General features: G+C 43.0%; 5 protein-coding genes across 5 annotated transcripts in view; 2 read left to right on the top strand and 3 right to left on the bottom strand.

Annotated features, from left to right (window-relative positions):
* LOC126560916 (cadherin-89D-like) overlaps positions 1–23027 on the top strand; it is a 199950-nt gene that overhangs the window by 51604 nt on the left and 125319 nt on the right. The gene's annotated exons all lie outside the window — the stretch shown is intronic.
* On the bottom strand, positions 1809–8414 carry LOC126561352 (uncharacterized). Its single transcript, XM_050217454.1, has 8 exons — positions 8383–8414; positions 8098–8293; positions 6615–8004; positions 5351–6520; positions 4107–4793; positions 3884–4038; positions 2016–2849; positions 1809–1943 (listed from the first exon to the last, which is right to left on the bottom strand). Exons 1-8 carry the CDS (start codon positions 8412–8414, stop codon positions 1809–1811), a joined length of 4599 nt encoding a protein of 1532 aa, XP_050073411.1.
* Positions 8995–9443, top strand: LOC126563268 (uncharacterized). The gene has a single exon (XM_050219899.1). It carries the CDS (start codon positions 8995–8997, stop codon positions 9406–9408), a length of 414 nt encoding a protein of 137 aa, XP_050075856.1. The 3' UTR covers positions 9409–9443.
* LOC126561836 (protein FAM76B) lies at positions 10580–15973 on the bottom strand. The gene is made up of 4 exons (XM_050218169.1): positions 15844–15973; positions 15088–15272; positions 14385–14472; positions 10580–12139 (listed from the first exon to the last, which is right to left on the bottom strand). The coding sequence occupies exons 1-4, from the start codon at positions 15931–15933 to the stop codon at positions 10580–10582; spliced, it is 1923 nt and encodes a 640-aa protein (XP_050074126.1). The 5' UTR covers positions 15934–15973.
* On the bottom strand, positions 16775–18052 carry LOC126562671 (pyridoxal kinase). Its single transcript, XM_050219234.1, has 3 exons — positions 17876–18052; positions 17550–17799; positions 16775–17387 (listed from the first exon to the last, which is right to left on the bottom strand). Exons 1-3 carry the CDS (start codon positions 17966–17968, stop codon positions 16801–16803), a joined length of 930 nt encoding a protein of 309 aa, XP_050075191.1. The 5' UTR covers positions 17969–18052; the 3' UTR covers positions 16775–16800.

Here is a 23027-nt window from a genome sequence, read left to right as displayed (position 1 = left end):
AGCGAGTGTAATACACCTGTCACACAGATCGTCATGGATTTTTTTTTTTTTTTTTGTTAACCCACTCACAAACCCTGCTAATACGCAGAACATTTCCTTACATCAAGAATGGTAGCTCGGTTTCACATCTTACGCTAAAACTTACATTTTCCATTTTGCACAGATCGGTGAACAACCATAAATCACTCCCTCTTTCGGCCAACGGTATCCGGCTCGAAACAAAAGTTGCTCCCGCACGGTTGCTGACGGTCACAGATCCCGTTCCGGAAAAAGAACTTCAACCACCCAGGTGCCATCTCTTGTGGAGTGGTGGGCGAAAGGTTAGAAAATTGCTGATTACTACAACTATCCACGCTTTGCCATTATTTCGATCAAGAGCACACGCTAACAGGCCACACTAGATGCAACAGCACGGACACGGGGACCAGCAGCTCACCTCCCTTAGTTCGGGAGTGAGTGGTTCTTCAATTTTCACCTCACTTTGCGTACACCCGGACCACCGAAGGGCAACGCCTGCTACGATAAAAAGGCTTAACAAGGGTTTAGCTTTAAATTGTGCCCATCATTGATTCTTCCTCACATGTCACATCTTATCACTTTTTTGCTAATTCTTTGAGCCCGTAAGTACACTTGTCGGACACACACACGCACGCACCTCTCTAGCTTAACCTGGGGGCTTCTTCGAATGAATGCGATATTAATGCACCATATTTTTGACTTTGTGTTTCCGGGGATGCCACTGCAACCTGCCGTATTGTACCGTACACAGTCTTTTTTTTGTTGCTTTTAACCCCTCACGAAACCCGTCCGTATGTGGGCGAACTTTGCACGAAAGGGTGCACCATTAAAGGGAAGTATTGATGGAAGGCGGTATTGGCACGGGTGGTGCAGATTTTAGATTTAAAGAAAAAAAAAAGATAAAAACCGTAAGTGTGAACCGAAGCGAACACGCACGTTACACTCACTGTTCTTCCCGTCACGAACGACAACAAATTCTCGACTGAGCAGGCTGCTGCTCGTCGAACACGACCTGACCGCTTATAGTAAGGTAGCAGAGACACCGCATTTTCCTAACCCTCTTTCTCACTCTCTAGCTCACGCGATCTCTCATTCTTGAAGTGGAAAAACTCTCATTCTCACTACAGCTCACTATCTGTCTCTCCCTCTCAGGCATTGTTCACACACAGACGCTGCATGTATGTCCTGCGAGAGCATTTGATAAGCGTACACGCGCGTACCGCTGCAGGTGTTTTCCACCGCTATTGTTTTTCTGCTCACCAATACCATTTCACGCGTGCTCTCTTTCTCCTCGCTCGCTCTTTCGCCAGGCAAGCTGAGTAGAGGAAAAATTCGCATTTTGTTTTATTCATCATTCATCACATTCATCCGAATTCTTGAAATCATCATACAATTCAACTGCTGTTCGTTATTTTTTCATCTACCTGGTACCCCCTGCTTCTTATGTACTGTACTATCTAGCTGTATGCTATCTTTTTACACACGTAAAACAATACTGTATGCAAACTTCGAACGACAATTTTTTGGCTTTTTTAACGCTATAAAAAATTAAATTGATTTCGATCAGATCTCGCGATCAAGGCACTTCGTGTGGACTGTCTTTCATTACAAAGATTCAACTTATTCGTGGAGGTTTTCTTAATTATAAATCTTTAGAAAAATGCCAATTGTACGGAAAAATGTATTATTTTGTTAGATTAATTCGCTTTTTTTTGTCTTTTTTTCTCAACTAAACTAAACTTTACTGAAAACAAAACAAAAATTCTAACAAATTCTCAAACACTTTAGGTTCAGTTCTTGCGCAACCGTTGCATGATGTTTTCCACCATCTGCTCACTATACACATGTGCATCGTGATCTTCCAGCTCGTAGTACACTTTCCGCTTTTGTGCATCCGCTAGTAACGATGACCAGACGGGTTTGTACTGGGATGAAAGTAATGAAAAAAAAAAAAACAATAAAATCTAATGTAATGTGTACAAAATCTAGTAATTTACCTTCAAACTGCTAAAATTCCCACACAACACCAAACACTGTCGGGCACGCGTTAGCGCCACATTGATACGCTCCGGTTGATCCAGAAATCCGGTCCCATTCGAACGTGCCAATGAAATGACGACCACATCGAACTCTTTACCCTGTACCGAATCGATCGAATGCGCCTCCACGCGCTCCAGCTGCGACAGGTGTAGCGTTTTCCGTAACTCTTCCTTGTGTCGCGAGTACGGTGTTATGATGGCAAAGGACGCATGCTTATCACAGGCCCGTACCATCTGCTTAACCAGCCCGACCACGAAACGTATCTCATCCTTGTTGTAGATTTCGTACTGTGCCTGCGTTAGCTCTTGATCGTAGTTCAAACTGATCACCATGTACGGTTTGAGTGGAATGTCTTTCCGGTTGGCTTCAGTGCACGGTGCACTCTTTAGCTGGCTGTGGTAAAAGTAACCATTTGGCCAGTGACAAATTTCCGGATGCATACGATACTGAGTGTTCAGTACCTTCAGCACCTTCGTCTCGCTACTGTCGACGTACGATTGGTAGAGCCGGGTGAAGAGTGATTTCCGGTAACCGGCTTCCGCACTTTGCTGATCTAGTACGGTGGCCGGTAGCTGATTAACGTCACCGACCATCACCAGCTTGGATACGTGATACTGCAGCGGGAGAAGCGTACACAGTTCCGTACATTGTGTAGCTTCATCGACTATGCAGACGTTAAATTTAAGTGTCTCACAGTACGGTAACATCGAGCAGCTTCCCAGCGTCGTACACACGATATCGGCCTCGCTGATAATTTTAATGTATGCCTTAATCTCATCCTTGGTACGTTTCTGTGCACACCAAACAATAAAGAAACAAATAGCAAATTAAAGTAGAGGAGATATTTGAGGAGATATTGAGCGAAGTAAGAATATTTCAGTATTTTCAAAATTTATGAACCAATTCTGCTTTTTTTTTAGTTTAGAACGTTAGTTCTATTTTGAACGTCGAAATGTTTGCGAATCATTCACATTTGAGACGATGAATTTATGAAAAAGGGTGCGAAGTAAAATAGCACCACCTTGCTAACAATATACGTCCAGCACAAATTTTGGCTTCGGGTTTGATTCTCAATGGTGGTAAAGTTACATACGAAAAATTGCAAACAAAAACCTTTACTTATCGCTCATTAAGAAATATCCATAGGCCAATTGTAGCGCCTTAAGTTATGAAAAAAGGTAAATAAAAAAATAAACAATAATGCAAGCTTCTTTTCGAGTGAAATCAGTCAAAATAGCCTCCAATCACTAAGCAAAGCCCATGAAAAATAACAATAACTGCGGCCACATATCTTCACGCAGAAGATGAAGCTAAAATATGGTCGATGTAAGATATTTTTTGTAGAATGTTAGTTAACCAGAAGCGAACGGAATCTCAAATTCGAGCAGGATTGCAATGACTAGAGAGAACAAGATGTGTTCAGCAGATTATGTTAAGTAATGAACATTTAGTGCGGCACAATAGCCTCAGCAAAATAATATCACGTACACTAAGTCAGAATGTTTTGAAAGTACAGTTTAGTTTGACTTTTTGTTGCAATTTAAGCATCTGTTGGTCAAAAGTCTAGTTGGTGCTATATTTGTATACTTATATGTTGTAAATGGTTCTGAACATTCTATCGAATGGTTGAGCATTCTAAACGTTAAAAAAAAGCAGAATCAGTTCAATATATTGAAAGAAATAGTCAAAAAAAAAAGGTGGTGCTTATATCTGATACCGCTCAGTCGCTCAGTGTAGATGAAAATCTAATTCCCATTCCCCCTCCACCCCCCCCCCCCCCTCTCTCTCTCTCTCTCTCTCTCTCTCTCTCTCTTATCAAATGTACCTCTTGCTTCTTCGGCTCGGTGGCATTATTGCTTCTCTGTGCTTTCGATGGATTCACTTTTTCCTGAACCAGACTATCGATAAACACCTGCATGCAAGAAGGATCCACTTTATTCCTTGCACCCGTTCGTACCAGCTTTAGGTTTTTGGTTTGAGCTGTATAATACAAAAACAATTATTTAATAATGTTGTTCTTTAAGCTGCACAAAAAAAAATGTACTTACCAGTACGTTTCTTAAGGTTTAACAATTTTTTCACGATCACATCGACCGCCGTATTCGAAGCTGCACACACGAGCACCTTCATCTTCACATTGTCCGAACGTGCAACACGCATCAGCTCCAGCACCAGGTGACTGATGACGCGCGATTTGCCCGTCCCCGGTGGGCCCTGTATGATGGAAATAGTCGCCAAATCATCATAGCGACACTCTTCCAGCACCGACGAAACTACACGCATCTGGCACGGATTCAGTGCACCCGCTTCCAAGTGTTTCGCTACGTTTGTAAGCTCGTTCGCTGGTTGCTGCTGAAGCTCTTGCGCGATCGTTAGAACGTTCTGCACGTTGAATGCGGGCGTAAGAATGTTGTCCAGCAGTTGTGAGTATTGCAGTACGTGGAGCGCACACCATTGCCGCAAGTGCTGGTGGATTCTTATTATGGGCCGAAGGACAAACTGACAGCCCACTTTTAAGCGTTTCAGCTCTGCTTTTGATACGACCAGGATGTATTTGATTGCTTGTTCGGGGGTGCGTGAACTATTATGGCAACCGAGCTCACCGTTCCATTTTACTGTCTCTTGTTTTTTGATGTAGAAAAACGAACTGGCTTTCTGGTGCGGTGCAATGTTGTACTCCAGAACACCGAAATCAAATGCCGGACAGTGCACATGCTCAATAATTCTAAGGGGAACTGGAAAAGAGAAGAGAAGAACATAATTAGCATTTAATTCTTCAATTCTCTTCAATTCAAATTCATATGAATGACTCTTCCTAAAAGATTCATCAAGCACAACACTGGATAGAATAGTTTACAAAAAAAAGTCTTAATATTTAATTTTTACCTTATACAATGCAAGTACAATGGCAAATGGCTTGATATATGTCATATATTTTTTCCCCATACATAATATCTATTTTTCAAATTTAATCTTTCGTCTTGTAGTGTTTTTCATTAATTTATGCATAGATAAAGATCTATTTTCACACTAAACATTTACACATAGAACCGCAAGAAAATGATCCCAAAACAGCGAATCAAGTCATAACACCTGCGCAATCAAACATAATTATGGTAGATATTAATGTTAGCAACTTTTTTTTTTTTAAATTTCAAAAACTATCCAAGACAACAATCTAAGTTTGTATACATAGTTTAAGTTCGTAGTTAGTAAGTTAGACATTAAGAATTAATGTTTTAAAATAAAAAAAAACTGGACATTCTTAAATCATACCACAGCTTGTACTAACCTTCACACTCAAGTTCACACAACTCTTGATTCTCGTGGCACTTTAATGTGTGGGGCGTCAGGAAGAGAGACATTTCCCTAGCATTGTTACATATTTCCTTCCACAGTTCTCGTTTTAGAAACTGTGCATGGATCTGCCAGAAACTTTCATACTCGTCATAGCTGTCCAGCTTCGGTGGTATTTTGTCGTCGGCGGCGAACGGAAAACTATTGCCGTACTCCGACGATTCCTGGCGCATTAAGTGCCCGGTCGGCCATTGGAGTATTTCCACGATCAGCTTGTCCTCTTGCAGACGCGCCTGCTCCTGAACGTAAGCGGTCGATACATTCGTATTGACATTTTTCGAACTATACACGATTTTTTCTATCAATCGCGTTTTGTTTAAAGTCTCCATGATGGTTACACTTTTTCGGATCGCATTTGCACCCTTTTCGAAATTGTACGGTTTCAGAATGCTACGTAGCGGACGCTTTTTAACTATCGTCGCTTCGGGAGTTACCGTCATGCGGGGAGCATAGAAACTGTTCGGTTTGTGGACACCCGGAATGGAATTACTAATGCTCGTACTAACGGTTTTTTCGGGCGGTTTGTGTTTGGAGCTTTGGGCTTTATCGGAAATGGTTGAAGTTATCGCGCCGGTGGAAGGTTTTTTTGCGGGAAGTGCAGCCGATGGTTTCAAAATCTTCGAATAGTCCAACACGGAATTTCGGCGGGCAGCTATCTTGCTCGGTGCGCTTCCATTTGGTAGCGGGCGATCAACGTTGCTTACCCGTGCAACCCCTTCGAAGGTAAGTTTCTTTGGTCGCATATCAACCACTGGCTGCTCTTCCGGTATACCCGGCAGTAGCTCTAGGGCGGTCGATTGTGTACATACGATGCTTTCATCCGTAGACGCGGGGCGTGATGTGGAAACGGCTCGGATCAGGGGTGGTGGTGGTGGTGGAACGGTTGCAGTAAGGAACGAGCCACGGTTGTTTGGCGTAAACTTTACCTTTGGTTTGGTTGTACCGGTTTTCTTAACCATCGGAACAGTTGTATCATCTTTCAATGCGTCCAATTGTTCCTGTCTCTTCTTGTTCATCGTGACCTCCATTAATCGAGTTTTGCGTTGCTCCCTTTGCTCCTTACTTACTACTGGTATTTGTTGAAAGTCAAAGATTGGGTCCGATACTGAAAAAAAAACGTAAGAAAAGAAAATTTTAGTTACAACAAACGACATAAAGCCGATAGAGTTTGGTTAATGTTGGGAGACGCTTCACCATACCGGAATAGTGAGGTTTCATTTTCTTTCGAATCATCGCTTGCATTTCCTCTCGCGAAGAAATCGAACTGCGCCGTTTCAGGGCAGGTTTGCTATTTTTATGTGACGATTCTCTAGCTCCATGCGAAGAGTGTGCTTCTCCGGAAGGCTTTGGATCGGGACCACTGTCCAGCGAAAGCGGTCTGGTCCGATGCGTGGAACCACCTTTGGCCGTGTAATGTTCCGGTGGAGTTAGTTCAATTATTCCGTTACGTTGTCGTGGCTCAAGCTCACGCCAGTCTGCAACCGAATGGCGTCGATTTGGCAAGCGCTTTGTCTGCTCTTGAATTAGCGTTTTCCCTTCTCCACCCTCCACCGTACGCTTTCTCAAACCGCCCCCCACAGAGGACTGTTTTGGTCTGGGGGCCGTATCGAGCGACATTCGTACCTGTTTTGTTTCCTCAGTACTTTCGTTCGACATTACACAATCGTTGGTGCTGCGCTTCAACGAAATCTTCAGCGGCACATCTGGCGGTGGCTTTTCTTCCGTGCTTTCGCTTTGTTTTATCCTTATTTTGTCTGTTGAGGAAGTTTGTTCGGAAGATTTGCGGTGTTTGTTGTGCTTATCGATTGATTTGCTACCGGCATCATTTTTATCATTTTCCTTGCGTGAGGAATCATTTTCCTTCCTTGTGGATTGGTGACCTTTTTTGTGTTCTATAGATTTTTTCTTGTAACGCTGTCTCGCATCGATGTCCGGTTTTAACTTCAAGGCCCACTGGTTAGTGGTTTCTTCGTTTATGTTTTTGTTTGATGCTTCTTCGGTGGTGCATTCTAAATCTTTCTTAATCTCTTCTAGTATCGTTTGAGTGTGCTGCAGAGCGACATACTCATCATCGTCCGAGAGAACGATAACGTCACTGTTGTTGAAGCCCGGCGAGGCCGCCTCTGTGTCCGATTCGTACCCCATTGGGGTACTAAATCTATTGGCACACAGATCGTACTCCTCTTCAAAGCTGGAATTTTTCAACAGGTCCATCGATATCGACATGCATGAAGATATCCTCAGACCGGAAGGTCCAGGTACTGGTGACGCTGCCTTTGGTACGACGTTTTCAACCTCAGCCTTTACAGGGGGTGATGATTTGATGCACGATTGCACAGCATAAGCATCCTCGGCTGATGCTTCAGAGTTGCTGGTTGTTTCACCTTCTTCGTCGGAGATAATGATTGCTTCATCATCACCGATCCTGCGACACACCCGATACTTCAGTATGTTTTCGTGGAATTTGAAATACTGCTGTATCTCATCATTCTTATGCCCGATGCCAACATGGTCGCCTTCATTTAGCACGATTTGACCCGGCGAAAACTTGTCCAACCGTTTACTGTTCACAAATGTACCTCGGGCAGACTGTGGGGAATACAACAACAACAAAAACTTACAATATAATCGAAGCTATAGCTGGTGAAAACAGTAAAAAAAATCATTCTCCATTACACATACATTACAGTCCGTTATGGTGGGTTTTCCGTCAATAATCTGTACCGCACAGTGATTTCTTGATAGGTAATGGTATTTCTTTGGACAAAACTGGTATCCCACGCTATCGCCTCGACCCAACGTAAGACACTTTTCCCTTATCGGTATGGTTTTATGGTCATCGTGAAAACAACGAGAAAGAAACCAGACGAAGCTGTTCCTGGAAAGAGAGAAAGAAAAAAATAGAATCCGCCATAAGTGTTTACGCTTGCATTTTTCTAACATTCCACCCGTGTGGAATGCGCTTACCTTTTATCCGGCTCTTTTCCCTTGCTATCCATGATTTAGATTGGAATGGTTTGTTTCAGCTTGATGGTTGCACTCTGATAAAGTTTGATTGTCGTCCCAGAATAAAATGCACGTCCAAAATTAATGCGAAACAAGTGCAACGCAGATTTCCGTTCGTTCATGCCGGGTTTTGTTTTGGGAGTGAAACGAATAGCGCCGTTTGGTTGAAATTGTCAGACTGTGGAAAGTTCACTGGCCATGCAAATGGCAATTAACAAATTTGATTTGTATTTTAATAAATAAATCTTTTAATTTTAAAATTAATTTAATTTAATTTTAATTAAATCAAATTATATTATCGAACGCAACAAAAAATGTTATAAATTGCAATCGAATATTGTAAGAAATGATTTATAAACACAAAGTGCCATACAACGGAAAAAGTTTTCTCAAAGCTGCACGCCTACCACTGTCCCAGGTTCATATGACATAACGCTGCTAAGTTTGTTTACATTCTTTGTCGCGTGAAAAGGTAAGCTTTTGCGTGAAAATACTCGTGGAAAATCCTTAATTTTACTGAATTGTTAATTGGAACACACTTTCCATTTTAGTGTGTGGGCGCACCGCACTACAATGTGGGGAACGTTGTTCACACGGTTACGAACGGTTTGCACCGTATCGCTTCCACGTTCCATCGAGGTTCCGACAGCACTGCGACCGGCAACGTCTGGGGTGGTTTCATATTTCCACTCGCTATCATTTCCGGCCAAACCTTCTCCCCTCACCAACCAATGCAACCAGCAAGCGGTGTGCATTCCACATTTTCTGCAGGCCCGCCCCATACCATTGCTGAACTTGGTCAGCGGCTTTAAGGTGAAGGGTCGACTAAAGCGACGCTGCAAAGATTGTTACTTTGTGATGCGCCAGGAGCGGCTGTATGTAATTTGCAAAACCCATCCGCGCCACAAGCAGATGTCGATGAAGAAGCATGATCGCAACACATGGATACTGACGGACGCTACCCAAGGCAAGGTTAGAGCGTGGTGAACGTCCTAAATTAGTCATTAACAACTGTTAGTAGGGAGTTGCTTTACACGGATTTAAAGAAAGGAAGCAAAATATATTATTACTTTCGAAAAAACAAAAAAAAACCGACGGGTGGTGATTTATTTTAAATGATCTTTATTTGTTGTTCATTTGTTCACATATTTTAAGCTTCGGATCGAGTTTGTTACCGAGATTTTTTTTGCAACTTCAATCCCATTGCCTGGAGGATGTTTCTTCGGCAGCCAACCGAAAATCGGTTTGAATCTGTTTGCGATGCAGTAATTGGGAACAATATAAAAAGAACGCCCAACTCCACGAACTAAAATGAGGGCTATTGGCTATTGAAGAACGGACAGGGAATATTTCTTTACCGTAGTGTCTACGAACAAAAAAAATACAACATTTTCTACGACCGCCTACCCTTGCAGTCCATACATTTCGTATGGGAGATAGCAATTTTCCGTAGCAATTGTAAAGCTAATATACTTCATCCAATCGTCGTACGTGCATAAAATTTTACAGAAAGGTGAGGTGGTTAAAGCTTTGGAAGCGAAAAATAAATAGAAGAATCTCATCTAAATGTTCTTCGTTAGACAGCAAAGAACTTCACCTTTCCTGAACTTTTTATGCCCATACGATGAGTAGGTCAAAAGATACAATAGCTTTACAATCCGGAAAAATGCTAACTCCTCTAACGACGAAAATCGAAACCAATCGAAAAAAATATTTAAAACCAATTTGAAAATTTTCTTTTTGCACGGAAAGGTGAAACACAAGACAAGGCATTCTATAAATTTAAAATGTGTACGACTTCCCTATCAAACGATATTGATGAATTTAAGTGCACACAGTACCCAGGTAGGCGGTCATTGATCATAGGTTTAAAAGAAGCTGCTTGAATATAGTTATACGAACATATACAATTAAATTATTATCCTTTGAGACACCCAATACTTGCGAGTATGATGGAAAGATGTAGCCACAGATTTTTTTATGTACACGAACTGGCACGTTCCTGCATTTGTTCTAAGTTCAATAGCGTTAAAATAAATGGAGCATAGGGCATAGCTTGTTGTGGGAACTGGTACTCTTTCAATAAGCGGTAGAAACCCCATCCATTTCTAGATGGTCTACCTTGTCACACGTGAAATTTGTCGCAACAGTTCGATCCTTAATCTGAATCACGATCACTCTCGGAACCACTACTAGATCCATCGCGTCGGTCACTATCTTTATCGCTTCCACCCTTCTCGGAATGATCCTCCCGATCGCTTTCCTTGTCCGAATCGTTGTCACTTCGATCCGAACCACGACCGGATCCGCCCCGATCCGATCCACGGTCCGAACCAGCCTCCGACCCATCTTCCGAACCACGATCCGAACTACGGCGGTCATCCTTCTCCTCCTCCCTGTCCGAGTCTTCCTCGTCCTTCGTCGAGGATCCGTTGCTTTTGTTCGCTTTGTTCGGTTGTTCGTCGTACGCTTCGTTCGCCGGCTCGGACGCATTTTGTGAGTCTTCATTCTGCAACTGCTGTTTCGTGGATTTCTTCTCACTCTCCTCCTCCTTATCCGACTCTCTTGGACTTTCCTTACCCGAATCCACATCACGCGGACTATCCTTACCACTGTCGCGGGGCGTGTTCCGCCCGGAACCACCCTTATCCGAACCCTTTTCGCTGTCATTTTCCTTATCCTCTTTGTTGCTACCATTTTCATCCTCCTCGTCATCATCGTCGTCGTCAAGCATCCGGTTCCGTCCACCACCACCACCACCGCTACGCCCGATCGCAGTTGCCGATTTCTCCCGGTCCATGCCGTCCTTTGAATCGCCCGACGATTTGCTTACCTTGCTTAGCTTTGTTGTGGCCAAATAGCCGCCCGCTGCCGCCTTCTTCTTTTTGCTCTCGTCCCGCTCCTTGACTGCCTTCGATAGGGCGGCAATTTCGAGCAGCTGCGCCTTGAGCTTCTTGTTGAGCACGTCCAGCTTGAACTCGTAGTTCTTCTCCATGTCCTTATACTTTTTCATCAGCTCCTGCTCGAGATGAAAGTGTTTCCCCTTCCAGGCACTGATCTCCTTCTCCTTTTCCAGTATGACTCCGTCCTTCTGTTTGAGCTTCCGCTGGAGCGTTGCTATCGTTTCCTTCAGCTGCGTCATCGCGATCACGTGATCGGAGCTGTGAGGATCGACGTAACCGCCACCGCCACCACCGCTGCCACTGTTGGCGCTTTTCATTAGCAGCTTATCGGTCGGCATATCCGGCACCATCATTTTACCCGTATCGGCGCGAGGCTTCTTGCTGGAGGAGGATGACGAATGTCGGCCATTATCGTTTCGTCCACCACCGCTTTGACCGCTACCTCCACCACCGCCACTATCTATACGATCAACTCCCGTCCCACCGGCCGCACCCGGTCCAAGGCCCATATTCAGATCGCCCAGTGGTGGCAAACCGGACATACTACTGCCGCCGCCCGGTAGATTCATTCCTCCACTATTACCCTGTCCACCACCGCCACTGCTGCCGGAATTGCTCATCTTGTCGTGCATACGATCGCGCCTATCGCTGCTTCCACTGCTGCCGGTCGTTCCACTACCGGACAGTGGAGGCGGAAACGATCCTTCGGCCGCCCGTTTCTTGGCCCTTCGCCGTTCACTCTCTACCTGGCGGGCTTTCGTGAGGGCACGTTTGTAGGACAGCGTGCATAGCCAGCAAAGCAGCTTGCCATCAACCTGACGAGAAGGAAAAACGGAAAGTAAACAAAAAATTATAAACAAAAAAGAAACGAAACATGGCAAAATACGCGCATAAAAATGCAATTGTTGGAATGAAAATAAATGGAATTTCTCTCTCACTCTCCCTCTCGGACAATCGCAAGCCTCTGGGCAACGCAAATATCACCAACACTTCTTCTACAGAATGTCCTCTAAATGATCTTTGTAATGCCACAGTTTTTTGGTCATTATTTTGCTATTATTTAGCTAGTGCTATTTTTGCTATTTCTGCTAAGATGCATGAACTGTTCTTGTGCTTCATTTTAGCTAAATAAATCCTTTTTTCAATATTAAAAGTAAACATTTTTTGTGTTATAACGTATATAACTTCCACACGGGGCGGTCCGGTAGCCGTGACGGTTATGTAGCCGGTCTTCACATTGCGAGACCGGATCTATCCTGACTATCCTCCGTTACGGGTAAAACAAAGTCAAGCAAAATCAGTTAAGACAATCTACAGAACCTCTCGAGGCTTGAGTTGACGAAGAAGTAAAAGAAAACTCATTCCTCTTCTTTGGTATTACAACCTCTGGCACACATGGCTTGAATTATTCCGTCGTTGGAGATTTCGTGTGGCGTACAGTCATACTCTTAGTCCATAACATATAATGAACCAAATAACTAAATTTCGAGGCATGGCGTTAGGAAACAAAAATAATGGTCGTTTGATTATGACGCAAAACATAAGTATATCCGTTTCGGTGAATTGTTCCGGAGCTTAGACAGCAGCAACCGCTTGCTTGATAACTTAGAATCAAGCCTAAAAACGTTATTTCAAGCTTAAATTGTCATAGTAGTTGATGCAAGCTTTTGATTTTCCTTTTGTTTTAAAATAAATACACTCCCTTCGTCAAGCGTCGTTGGTTTAAAGAGAGAAAAACAATATTAATCAGAACAAACTAATCAAAAACTCTGATAAACCCTCACAGTTACACATATATAGTCCAACACTCGAGAAAAAAAGACGATTCTCACAAAAAAAATTAAATGCCCTCATGCTAACAATTTCTAATCATTGTTATAGTGGCGATTCTATTGGTTTATGCTTTAATTGTCTGTCGAAAACAAAAAACCCATTATGGTACTATTTGCCTTTACGACTTATTAGATCACAAAGTAAGGTGATCTTGTGGTCAACGAACCCGGTTACAGCGACCTATCTAAAGCGTCATATACTAGCTATAATACAATATCTAGCACGTTACTTAAATTGCATACGTACTACAAGTACTTAGCATAAGTTATATTCGTAGCGAATGTTGCTCAGTTTTTAAATTGTACATTTGCATAATTTACGCTGCGTTTGCAAACTATTGTTATTCTAAACATTGGACTCCTAATCATTGGATCAATTAGGTTAATTACGTTTGATACATTGTCCAAAATATAATCATAATTTATATTATGTATGTGTCTATGTAACACACTTCATTAAGTCAAGGTACTAGATGTCAAAAATACGCTCGGAATATTCCCTTCCATTATTCTTTTTTGTTTTTCAATTACGCCACAATGACAACGAATGACAAGATTGTGTGCTACTTCTAACGTAAGTTTGCCTGCCAGTTTCGATTGTAATTGAAGTATTAGATTTAAATGTTGCTAAAGTATCATAAAGTAGTTATCTCTTTAGATAGCTTTTCTTTTTCTACTCTAACTTAACGACTATATTCAATATCTTCATTTAGCTTAATCTTTCTATCTTCTTTAACTGCATCGTATCTGAACAATAGTGTTCCCTCTATGGCATTCGCACAGACAGAAGTAGAAGGTGTTGGATCGTTTGACGCCATGGTTGAGGAGCCATGGGTTTTGGCGTGGCGTTGTCAGTGTGATAAGCATTGGTCGGACACCGATCGGGCGCATCACAATCATCTCTTATTGGAAGACCGATCGATCGATTGCGTGCGTTCGTGGGTGCGTGAGTTTGTCCCATTCGATTCGATAAGACTCTTCGATTCTGTGGGAGAAGATGTGTCGAGTATGCACGCTTTCTCTCTCTCTCTCTCATCATGCGCGCACCCAGGCGCCCCAATGCTTTTATGCTGCGTCCTAGGCGTGAGTGAGGATCGCGCCTTTTGGTTTTTGGCGTAGCCACACCATCAACACACCACCTGTGTGAGGCTCGGGTTTAGTGTACGTGCGCTTCTTTTGGAAGACTGTGTGGGGCACTGTATCGCCTTGCTGCGGTTGCGATTCTAACCTTATAATCGGGCCTATTAAAGGCGCACCGCTGTTTGCACTGATCGCACGTTACTGCTGGTCCATATTTTAACTCGGAGTTTGTACACCTAATCGGGGGGGATGGTACAAATATGTTTGCGTCATAATCAAACGATTTCTTTGAAGGGAAGATTCATGTGGTTTGTATGGCAGAAGATAGTTCAGTTGTTTTTTTTTTTATCATACTTTAAAAGGCGCACCGATTAGGAATGGAAGCCTTGTGTTTTTTGGATGATCGGAAGGAATGGGAAGATGAACATTGCAATAAGCAGCATATTTGGAAGGAAAAAACATTGTGAAATGCAATTTATTAAATTATTGCACTAAAACAAGTGAGGAAAAGAGGATTAAAAAGAAATTGATAATTGACTGAACAGTAAAATGGTGCAATATGAATGATTGTTTCGTAGAGAGTACGAAACAACGGCATGCCATGAGTACGGCAAACTATTTCACAAAGAAAGCGCAACAATTTAAAGTAGGCATTGCTTTTCAACAACATAGGACATAAACAAACAACCTATGACAGTGTTCATCGTTTGTGGGCGGATGTCATTTTTAAGGAATGTTTTTTGGTGGGATACGGAAAGGATCTATGCAGAACACAAGTATGTGTATGGGTGTGAACAAAGCAACAAAGAACACCTCACAAAACGCACGTTACGCTTTCCAATAACACAAACCTTTGGCATTTGGATCCGATGAATGCGGCAATGATGTTGCATAGCTCGCAGGCCGATGGTTTTCCATACTGCTTCACGTTCGCTTCACACTTCCGGCAGATAGCGGACGTGCTACCCTTGGTCGTTTGCTGGAACTCCGAGCGACAGTAGGTACACTTGACCACCGGGAACGATCCACGACAATCCTACCGGGAAAAAGAAAGGAAATACAGAAGGGAAAAAAACATTAGTAAGGTTCAGGCTTCTCTCTTCGCTGATCACGATCAAGGTAAGGAATTTTCATCGAGCACTTTTCACGGCCACAGCGCACTTTAAAGCCCTCTCGCTCTCTCGCATACACGCACACACGCACACACATTCACGTCCATGCTATGACGCTTTCACACATAGCCATTTTTTCCCACTTGGCAGCAGTGGAAATTGCATTACTTCTTTTTTTCGCTTCTAGGCGTTTGCTGAGGCGTAATTAATAAGAATGCACTACCTAGCATTGCTTCCCGTGCCACCTTACACAATGCAAAATTAACTATTTTGAACTGATTCACGTCACACGCATCTCATTAGGATGCCATTTTCTCGGTACGGTTGGCGTCATATTTACTTTCACTTACTGGTGCCTAGAGTCACACACTGTGTGCGGGAAACTTTTTGCAAACTGTTGTTCATCGCATTTTCACAAACGAAAACTCCTCAACATTGGTCAAAGAAAAGCGGTCCAAGCGTACAGCGAGCCACCAGTGGAAACGTATACGTTACCTTGCAAAGCTGCTGCCCCGGAGACAACTCCTCAAACGGATGGCGCGAGAAGCATTTGGAGCAGGCAAACAACATCACGGCACCGCTCATCGTTTTGTTTGGAGCTGCTGTAACTAAAAATCACACACGACGAATACGGACGATATTGACGAACAACTTCGCTTGTTTGGTTTGTTTGCCCTGTTGCGATTCCGAACAAAACCGTTTCTTCTGCTCTCGTTACGTTCTTTTTTCTTTCTTTCTTTTTGGTTATTTTCTCTGCGTCTGCGTCAGTTTGTTTGACGTTTGGCGGATGACGCACAGAGCAGATGTGACAGTGCAGTCTCCCTGCTTTTGAGCCCATTTTGAATTTTACGTTGACAGGAAAAAATCAAATGAAAGGTTTTCTTGAGAAAATGTCAAAACAATCGATTTTATAAAGTAAGTTTAATAAAGTCTCCTAGAGCCCTTTCTAAAATATTTTTGTACACATTTTGTTAAATGATTTAATGCCTTCTTCAATAGTTGCGGATTGTTTAAATTTTGGTGTTCAAGCAATCCATCCCTCCCATGTGTTGGACAGCACAGGAAAGAGATAAGAAAAAAATGTAAATTTGGTTTATCAGCAGACCAAAATAACACACAAGAAAGGACAAATAAGTGCTTATTGGTGCACGGCTCTTATCATCCTTACCTTGCAACAATGTTGCATGCTTCCAATGTTATTATCATCGCGGGCAACCAATACGGAAGATTACACACATTAATGTTCAGCTCATATTCCGGCAGTAATTATGCAAATGAAACAAAACATAATATTACGCTCGTACACTTGTATTTGTAGAAGTTATATTTAGACGCTTCCGGCCGCCTTCACCACAAATGCATACATTCATTTCTCGAAAACAACATCCAATATTGTCACAATCGTCACATAGTTGATAAAATAGATGGTCACAAAATTCGCCATAACGGTCTTTAAATCTTTTCACACTTTAAAGTAATCTTCGGCTGTTCGATATCGGCCTTACTTTGGATCAGCTTCAGCTCCCGTTCTTGCGACGTTACGGCCACTTTACCCTGGAGTACCGGTTCCGGGATGAAGCTTAGCGTCTTCGTAATTACCGCTTGCAGCGTGGCAATTGCTCGCTCCAGTGTAGCACCAATATCGTAGTTCGTCAGTGTGGAGTGTGCCAAAAAGAGCGATGCAAACAGATCACCCGTACCGGTGAAGCGGATAACGTTGTTGCCCTGCTTCGGAATGCTTAGTCGGTACTTTTCCGTTCCGGCCGTGGTGGTGCGATTGCTAACATACGCCAGCAGTGTATCTTTCGCTCCCAGCTCGGACGATGAAATGGCAACCGTTCGGACGCCTTTCTCGTGAAACCATTGCATTGCATCCCAAATGTCCGTCTCCGTTTTGATCTCCTTTCCAGTCAGTAGCTCCACTTCGTACTGGTTCGGCGTGATGATGTCAGCGAGTGGAACAATTTCATCGCGATAAATAGGAAGCAATTCCTTCGGCACGTACATTATGCCATCGTCTCCCATCACCGGGTCGCATACTGTAAAGGAGAATACAGCTCATCATACAATGTGCTACAATGTTGCAAAACCAGTACTTCCACTGGTCCCACTGCTCCGCCGCGCTCTATCAATCAAAGCTTATCTAAATATAGATGCTTCCGAGGAGTGCACACAAACAGTAACTCCCACTCCAACCTTACCGTAAATCAGCTTCTCGTTCACAGCGCGTAGAGATTTGAGAATGGTTGCGATCTCGCGGAGGAACGCCGGATTGCCCACGTATCCAGTGAGCAGATGGGTGTAAAGTTTGTGCAAATCATTGTCCACCAGTCCGGCGTAGACGTCCGCCAGTTCCTTCTCGTTCAGCACCTGCCCCTTGAAACCGTTTTTGTACCCGGTGTGGTTCGAAAACTGTACCGAATTGATTTGATCCACTTCGAACCCGAGCACCTGTGGAGATGATGTGTAAAAACGTTTTCCTAAATGTGTTCTTACATGGCCGTGAATTTTTATAAACACAACATACCTGCAGGGGAAAGACAGCGCTCTTGTTTCCCACATGTCCATGAACGACATGGCTTTGGATTGATAGCACACGATTAAAACCACCGCTGGCCATGATGTTCGTCTCGGGCTTATGCGTATTACTCGGCTGCTCAATGCGAACTAACGGCGTGCGGCTGTAAACATGCAATTGTTATTAAATGCATTTGCTGGCGGTGCGTACGAGAATGCCTTGTATGTGGTATGATCACGTGTATGGGTGAAGCGTTCAATTGACGATAAGATAACAACTAGCGCTTGCCTAGGATAACGCACTCTTTTGGGCAATTTAGCAAATCATCACGTCAAGAACTTTAGTTTTATGATGAATAAATGCTTAATTTTGCACTGAATTTGCCTAAAAAAATGCACACAAACACACAGTTTGCTGCTTGCGAAGCAGTTTTATTCGTAAGAATTTGTGTTGTTTATATTTTTAAAACCACCCCCTGGCTGACAGTTGTTTGTTGATGCAGGGGTCGTCTCCTTAAGGGCATGGGCAACGGAGGATTTTAAATTTCGAGAGGTTAGCGTAGATGTTTTTGAAATTTTCTCGCTTTTACAGCATTAAATTTCCCGTGAACCGATGCCTTTACAACGATTTCAACAACTGGATATTTCCCGCGGCCTTTAAGGCCTCTCGTACTTGGCCTTTATGTTTTACCTTACATCTGCCACAGAGGGCGAAGATCTGATGCTAGACAGTTCGGATGTGGACAGAATCCAGCGTGAGAAACTTGAGCTGTGCGCAAGGAAAGTGAACCGAAAAATGAAGAAAATCTCCTTGTGTGAGCTATTGATTGAATATAGTTTATTGACAACACGTTTGGTCCTTATATAGTAAATATCCTTAATCCTAATTCTTCCTTTCTCCTTTGTTCTTACTGTTGCACCTTGCTACCGTTAATGGTTTGCTATTCTAACATGTATTCGCATACGTTTGTATGTACCTAGACTTGTCAAAGGCGGTTGCACTCTGGAATCCTACCTACATGTCATTAGAGTTCCTAATGATAGATATTTCCAGCTAATGTTTTTAGGCATCTTATGTGTTTATAACCGTTTTTCGCTGGATCTTATTTTCTCATTAAGCGCATACTTTGTTAATCCTATATACCTCTTTAATTGCTGTCCGTTTTTTTTTTGGGTTAAACACGAACCCGCTGGGCTCTATTGCTTGTGCGTTTAAGCCTTACTCTACCTGGCGAAATTTGCTCGTCACAATGCTAAAAAAAGCCTAAATGTAAGCAATGAGCAGTACATGCGCTTGAGGTCTGATTTTTGACCACATTGAAATAACGCTACGCGCACACCCGGGATATGGTGCCCTTTCACAGCTCGGAGAAGGAAATGTCTCCCTGCAAAGAGGAAAGGAGTATACTAATTTTAAGTTTATTGTAAGCAATACGGCCAGGCCGTCCCTCATGAATAAAAAAAAAAAAAAAAAAAAAAAATAACGCTACGCACCATTGGCGACATGTGTTGCGCTTTGCAGCATTTAGGCGTATATCGTCTAGTGAAGAAAAAGATTCGTCAGGAAGGAGGAAGAGGGGAGAGAGAGGGAGGGTTTCTGAAGTCTTTTCCGATGTACGTAATAGATTTCAACATTTACCAAAGAAATAATGCTAAACAATTAAACTTAACTATCAGCAGGTCAAACGCAACGAAAGAACTAAACTGCTATAAAAATATAGCATCCCAGTGTATGTGATACTGGAAATTTTTTAACTGAAATCAACAATCTATAAACTGACTTCTAGCCGGTATGCCGTTCGATACCATTGAATAGAATAAAATACAGGATTAACAACTTCACTATTGTTCTCTTTTCGACAGGTATTTCTTAGCAACTGTAACCGTTAAAGTGCATTTGTATGCATTTACAAAATGATTACACACAGATCGACGGGGCGATTGAATCCGATCCGTATCAGGTTCAGGTTCATATTCCAAAAGAAAAAAGACCAACTAGAGCACTCCATACAGCATCCGCAGGGCCCCATGCTAAGCGATAGGGAAAATGAACGTTGGTTTTACACAAGTTCCGCAGCGTTACAGATGTAAACGATAATGATTACAGCGCTGGCGCTCCTTTTCAGGGTTTGCGAAATTCAATTGGGGTTACGTTACATCAGCGTGCTGCACACACACACACACTGACAAACATCTCTCATGGGTCGATGTATCACAGTACTTTGCATTCGATCGAAAATATTAAATTACTTCCGCACGCCCCTTCGCTATGCGTCGATGCGCTAGGGCGCAAGTAACGTTCGCGTTTTTTTCGTATCATCTGCTTGAAAGATGGTTAACAAAGCGGAACTGAAATTGTGCAATTCGTCAAATTCTCGATGCATCAACAGGTTTGCTTTGGTATCAATATCCGTTCGGAAGTAGTACTGATTGCACCGTTAACCACAGCTTAAGAACACAGGAATTACACCTAGTATTCAGTTTCTTCAACTTATGGTACACAAAAGGGCGCCTACAAAGAAAAAAAAAAGGTAAACCTTCAAGCAATTGCAGGCTGCACGTGGCCACCAAAATCGATCGAGTTCTTACGTTGCATCTCTTATCAAGCGTACCCATCTCGGTATTGTGTTTAATGCCAGTTCGGGTCGTGCCAAAGGAAAAGGAAAAAGTATCATTTTACTTTCCATTTTTTTGTTTCTCTTTTTCCATAGACATAACCCTCCGGTAGCCTAATTTAGGGTCCTTCTAAGTCAGCACAGAAACCGGTCTTGCCGGTAGGGAAACAGGTAGAGAGGTACGGTACACCGGCATGTTGATAGATTATCAAGTGGCCACTAGAGTCGTTACGGCGTGCTTCGGGCCCAAAAGTTGAGTGGCGCAACGAGATCGTAACGCATCGATTCAAGTCGAGAGAGGGCACAATTGTTTGTAAATATTTCCAGAACCGGAAGTGCACTACAACTGTGGACGCGTTTTGCGTGTGGTGCAGCGACTGATGGTCAGATTCGGTAAAGGGACCAATGCCAGGTGTAATGTTGCGGGCAATGTATGCTTTAATGCATGTAATATTTGAAGAGGAATTAGAAAGGCTAGGAAACGAAATCAAAGTTGATATATTCCTTATAGAAATTTGCCCTTAATAAGATTTTAGTATCCATTAAATATTATCAATCTTCTGCCATCGCAATCGTTACATTGATTTTCTCTTGTAAGCATTACATTCAATTACACCCAATGCACCAACTAAAGATAACCGTCCAAACTCCCTAATCCTTCGAACTCTCCCTACGGGATTGTCCCTACCAAAAAAAAAACCTCCTCGTTGGAGAATATACCCATAAAGCGATGCAGCTACACAATAGCTTGCAATTTATTTCTCATAAAAATATCGCAAAAACACAAAAAAAACCCGCAAAACTCAACGGAAAGTAGAGTAAACCAGAAATCGCACGCAAAAAAAAGGACTTTCTACCGATTATGATCGACACATGCATCTGTCGGGATTTCCACTGGTTAAATGATTTTCCGCACGCGTGCCAACACCGGAACTAGTGCTAGCAGGCCCTCCTGAGGTCCTCCTCCGGATGTACTGAAGTGACGGCTGCAGGGAAACAAACTGTACCGGTGGTGGAGAGTGGCTGGTGCGAGAGTTGGTAATTAATTTTTGGTCTAAATCGTTGAAATCACCACGGAAGTCTGGAACTGTTGGTACAACAAATGACATCGATTTCCCGTAGTTGTGTCCTTTACAGTCATTGCATTGGATGCGATTTATGCAAATGCAGCTGTCACCAGGTTCCGCTCTGCTGCTTTCACTGGTCAGCATCGTACAGACGAACAGACGCCCCGACCCTTTTGCTTTCTTCCAGCACCCCGGCAACTTAATGGCTTAATTGTTGCGAACGGTGGCTTTTACACCTTTCCGTTGGAGCTGTCCAAAAAATACCCTTTAACGGAATTCTACCAACGCGCCCGGAAAGACCGGAAGGTGGCGTTTAACTTTATCACGCGAATCAGATCAGCGTGCGCGTGTGGGCTCAAGAACATGTTGGCGCTTTTATAGCACGTGTTACAGCGGTGCACCCGGTGCGCAGTTGTGTGGAACGGGCTTTTTTTTCTTTTCCTGTTGGATTTCCAGATTTTTGTACCCCTTGTGCCTGGGGTCTACAACGCACAGCAGCACAAGGACAATACCAAAGCGGACCTCCCAATGTCAACGGTTTTCGGTCCGGTGCTTTCCGACACCGCTTTTGTACAACGCGGCCAAACGGATGAACAGTTATGATGGGTGAGAAGAAGCAAGGAAAAAGGGATGCAAAAAAAAAAAGGAAACCGATGGACAAGGTGTGCTGCTGAAGTGTGAAGAACACATCAGGTAGCATCCCCCTCTGGAGAGGATTAGTTGCGGTGGTTTCATCGCGATCGATAATCTCATAAACATTGTCACTTGGAACGTGTGTCGGGCTGCTGGAAAGGTGCTAAGACTGTATTGTCCCAGGACAATGGCACACAGTAGGGCATTGGGCGAAAGTGAAAATAATGTCCTGTAAAGCTATCATTGAGGCAGAACCAGTGCTTGAAAAGGAATGGAAATTGAAAGAACGAAAATGTGTAATTGATCGTTTTTTAAGGTTACTTTAGTTTTTAGGTTTTTAAAATACATTTGATTTCGACCGGCCTTTTTTTTTGGTAACTTTTATAGCAAACAAATCACGAACATAATCTATTAAAAGGCTACTTAGTAAGTAAGAATATTTGGGATACTTTTTATTCGTCTCCTTGTTGACTTATTCGACCGGCCAGTCAACTAATGGTTTACGAGTTGGAAAAATGACCACGTAGTTGGACAGTTAGCCCAGGAACGATCCAGATCGGATTTGACCCCAGATCCTGCCGTGTAAACACCGGTGCCGCTATCGTCTCTACCACTAGAACGTCTTATGAAAGATAATTAAAAGTACTTACCACGGAACGGCGGAGTGGAATTGCAAAAACATCGCCAGTCTTCACACGGCAGGATCGGAGTTAATGTTGTTTAAAGTAGCTCTTTTTATAGAGGACGTTAGACCTCCCGGTAGCTCTTCGCTCACTGAACGCGAATAGCTTGAAGAGTATGAAGAGCTATCTCGTGATGGTGAAGAGCTCGGAAAATGCAAAGAGCT

The sequence above is a fragment of the Anopheles maculipalpis genome, chromosome 3RL (assembly GCF_943734695.1).
Source record: "Anopheles maculipalpis chromosome 3RL, idAnoMacuDA_375_x, whole genome shotgun sequence".
NCBI lineage: Eukaryota > Metazoa > Arthropoda > Insecta > Diptera > Culicidae > Anopheles > Anopheles maculipalpis.
Note: the sequence above shows the minus strand (reverse complement) of the source record. Positions and strands in the feature narration are given on the sequence as shown.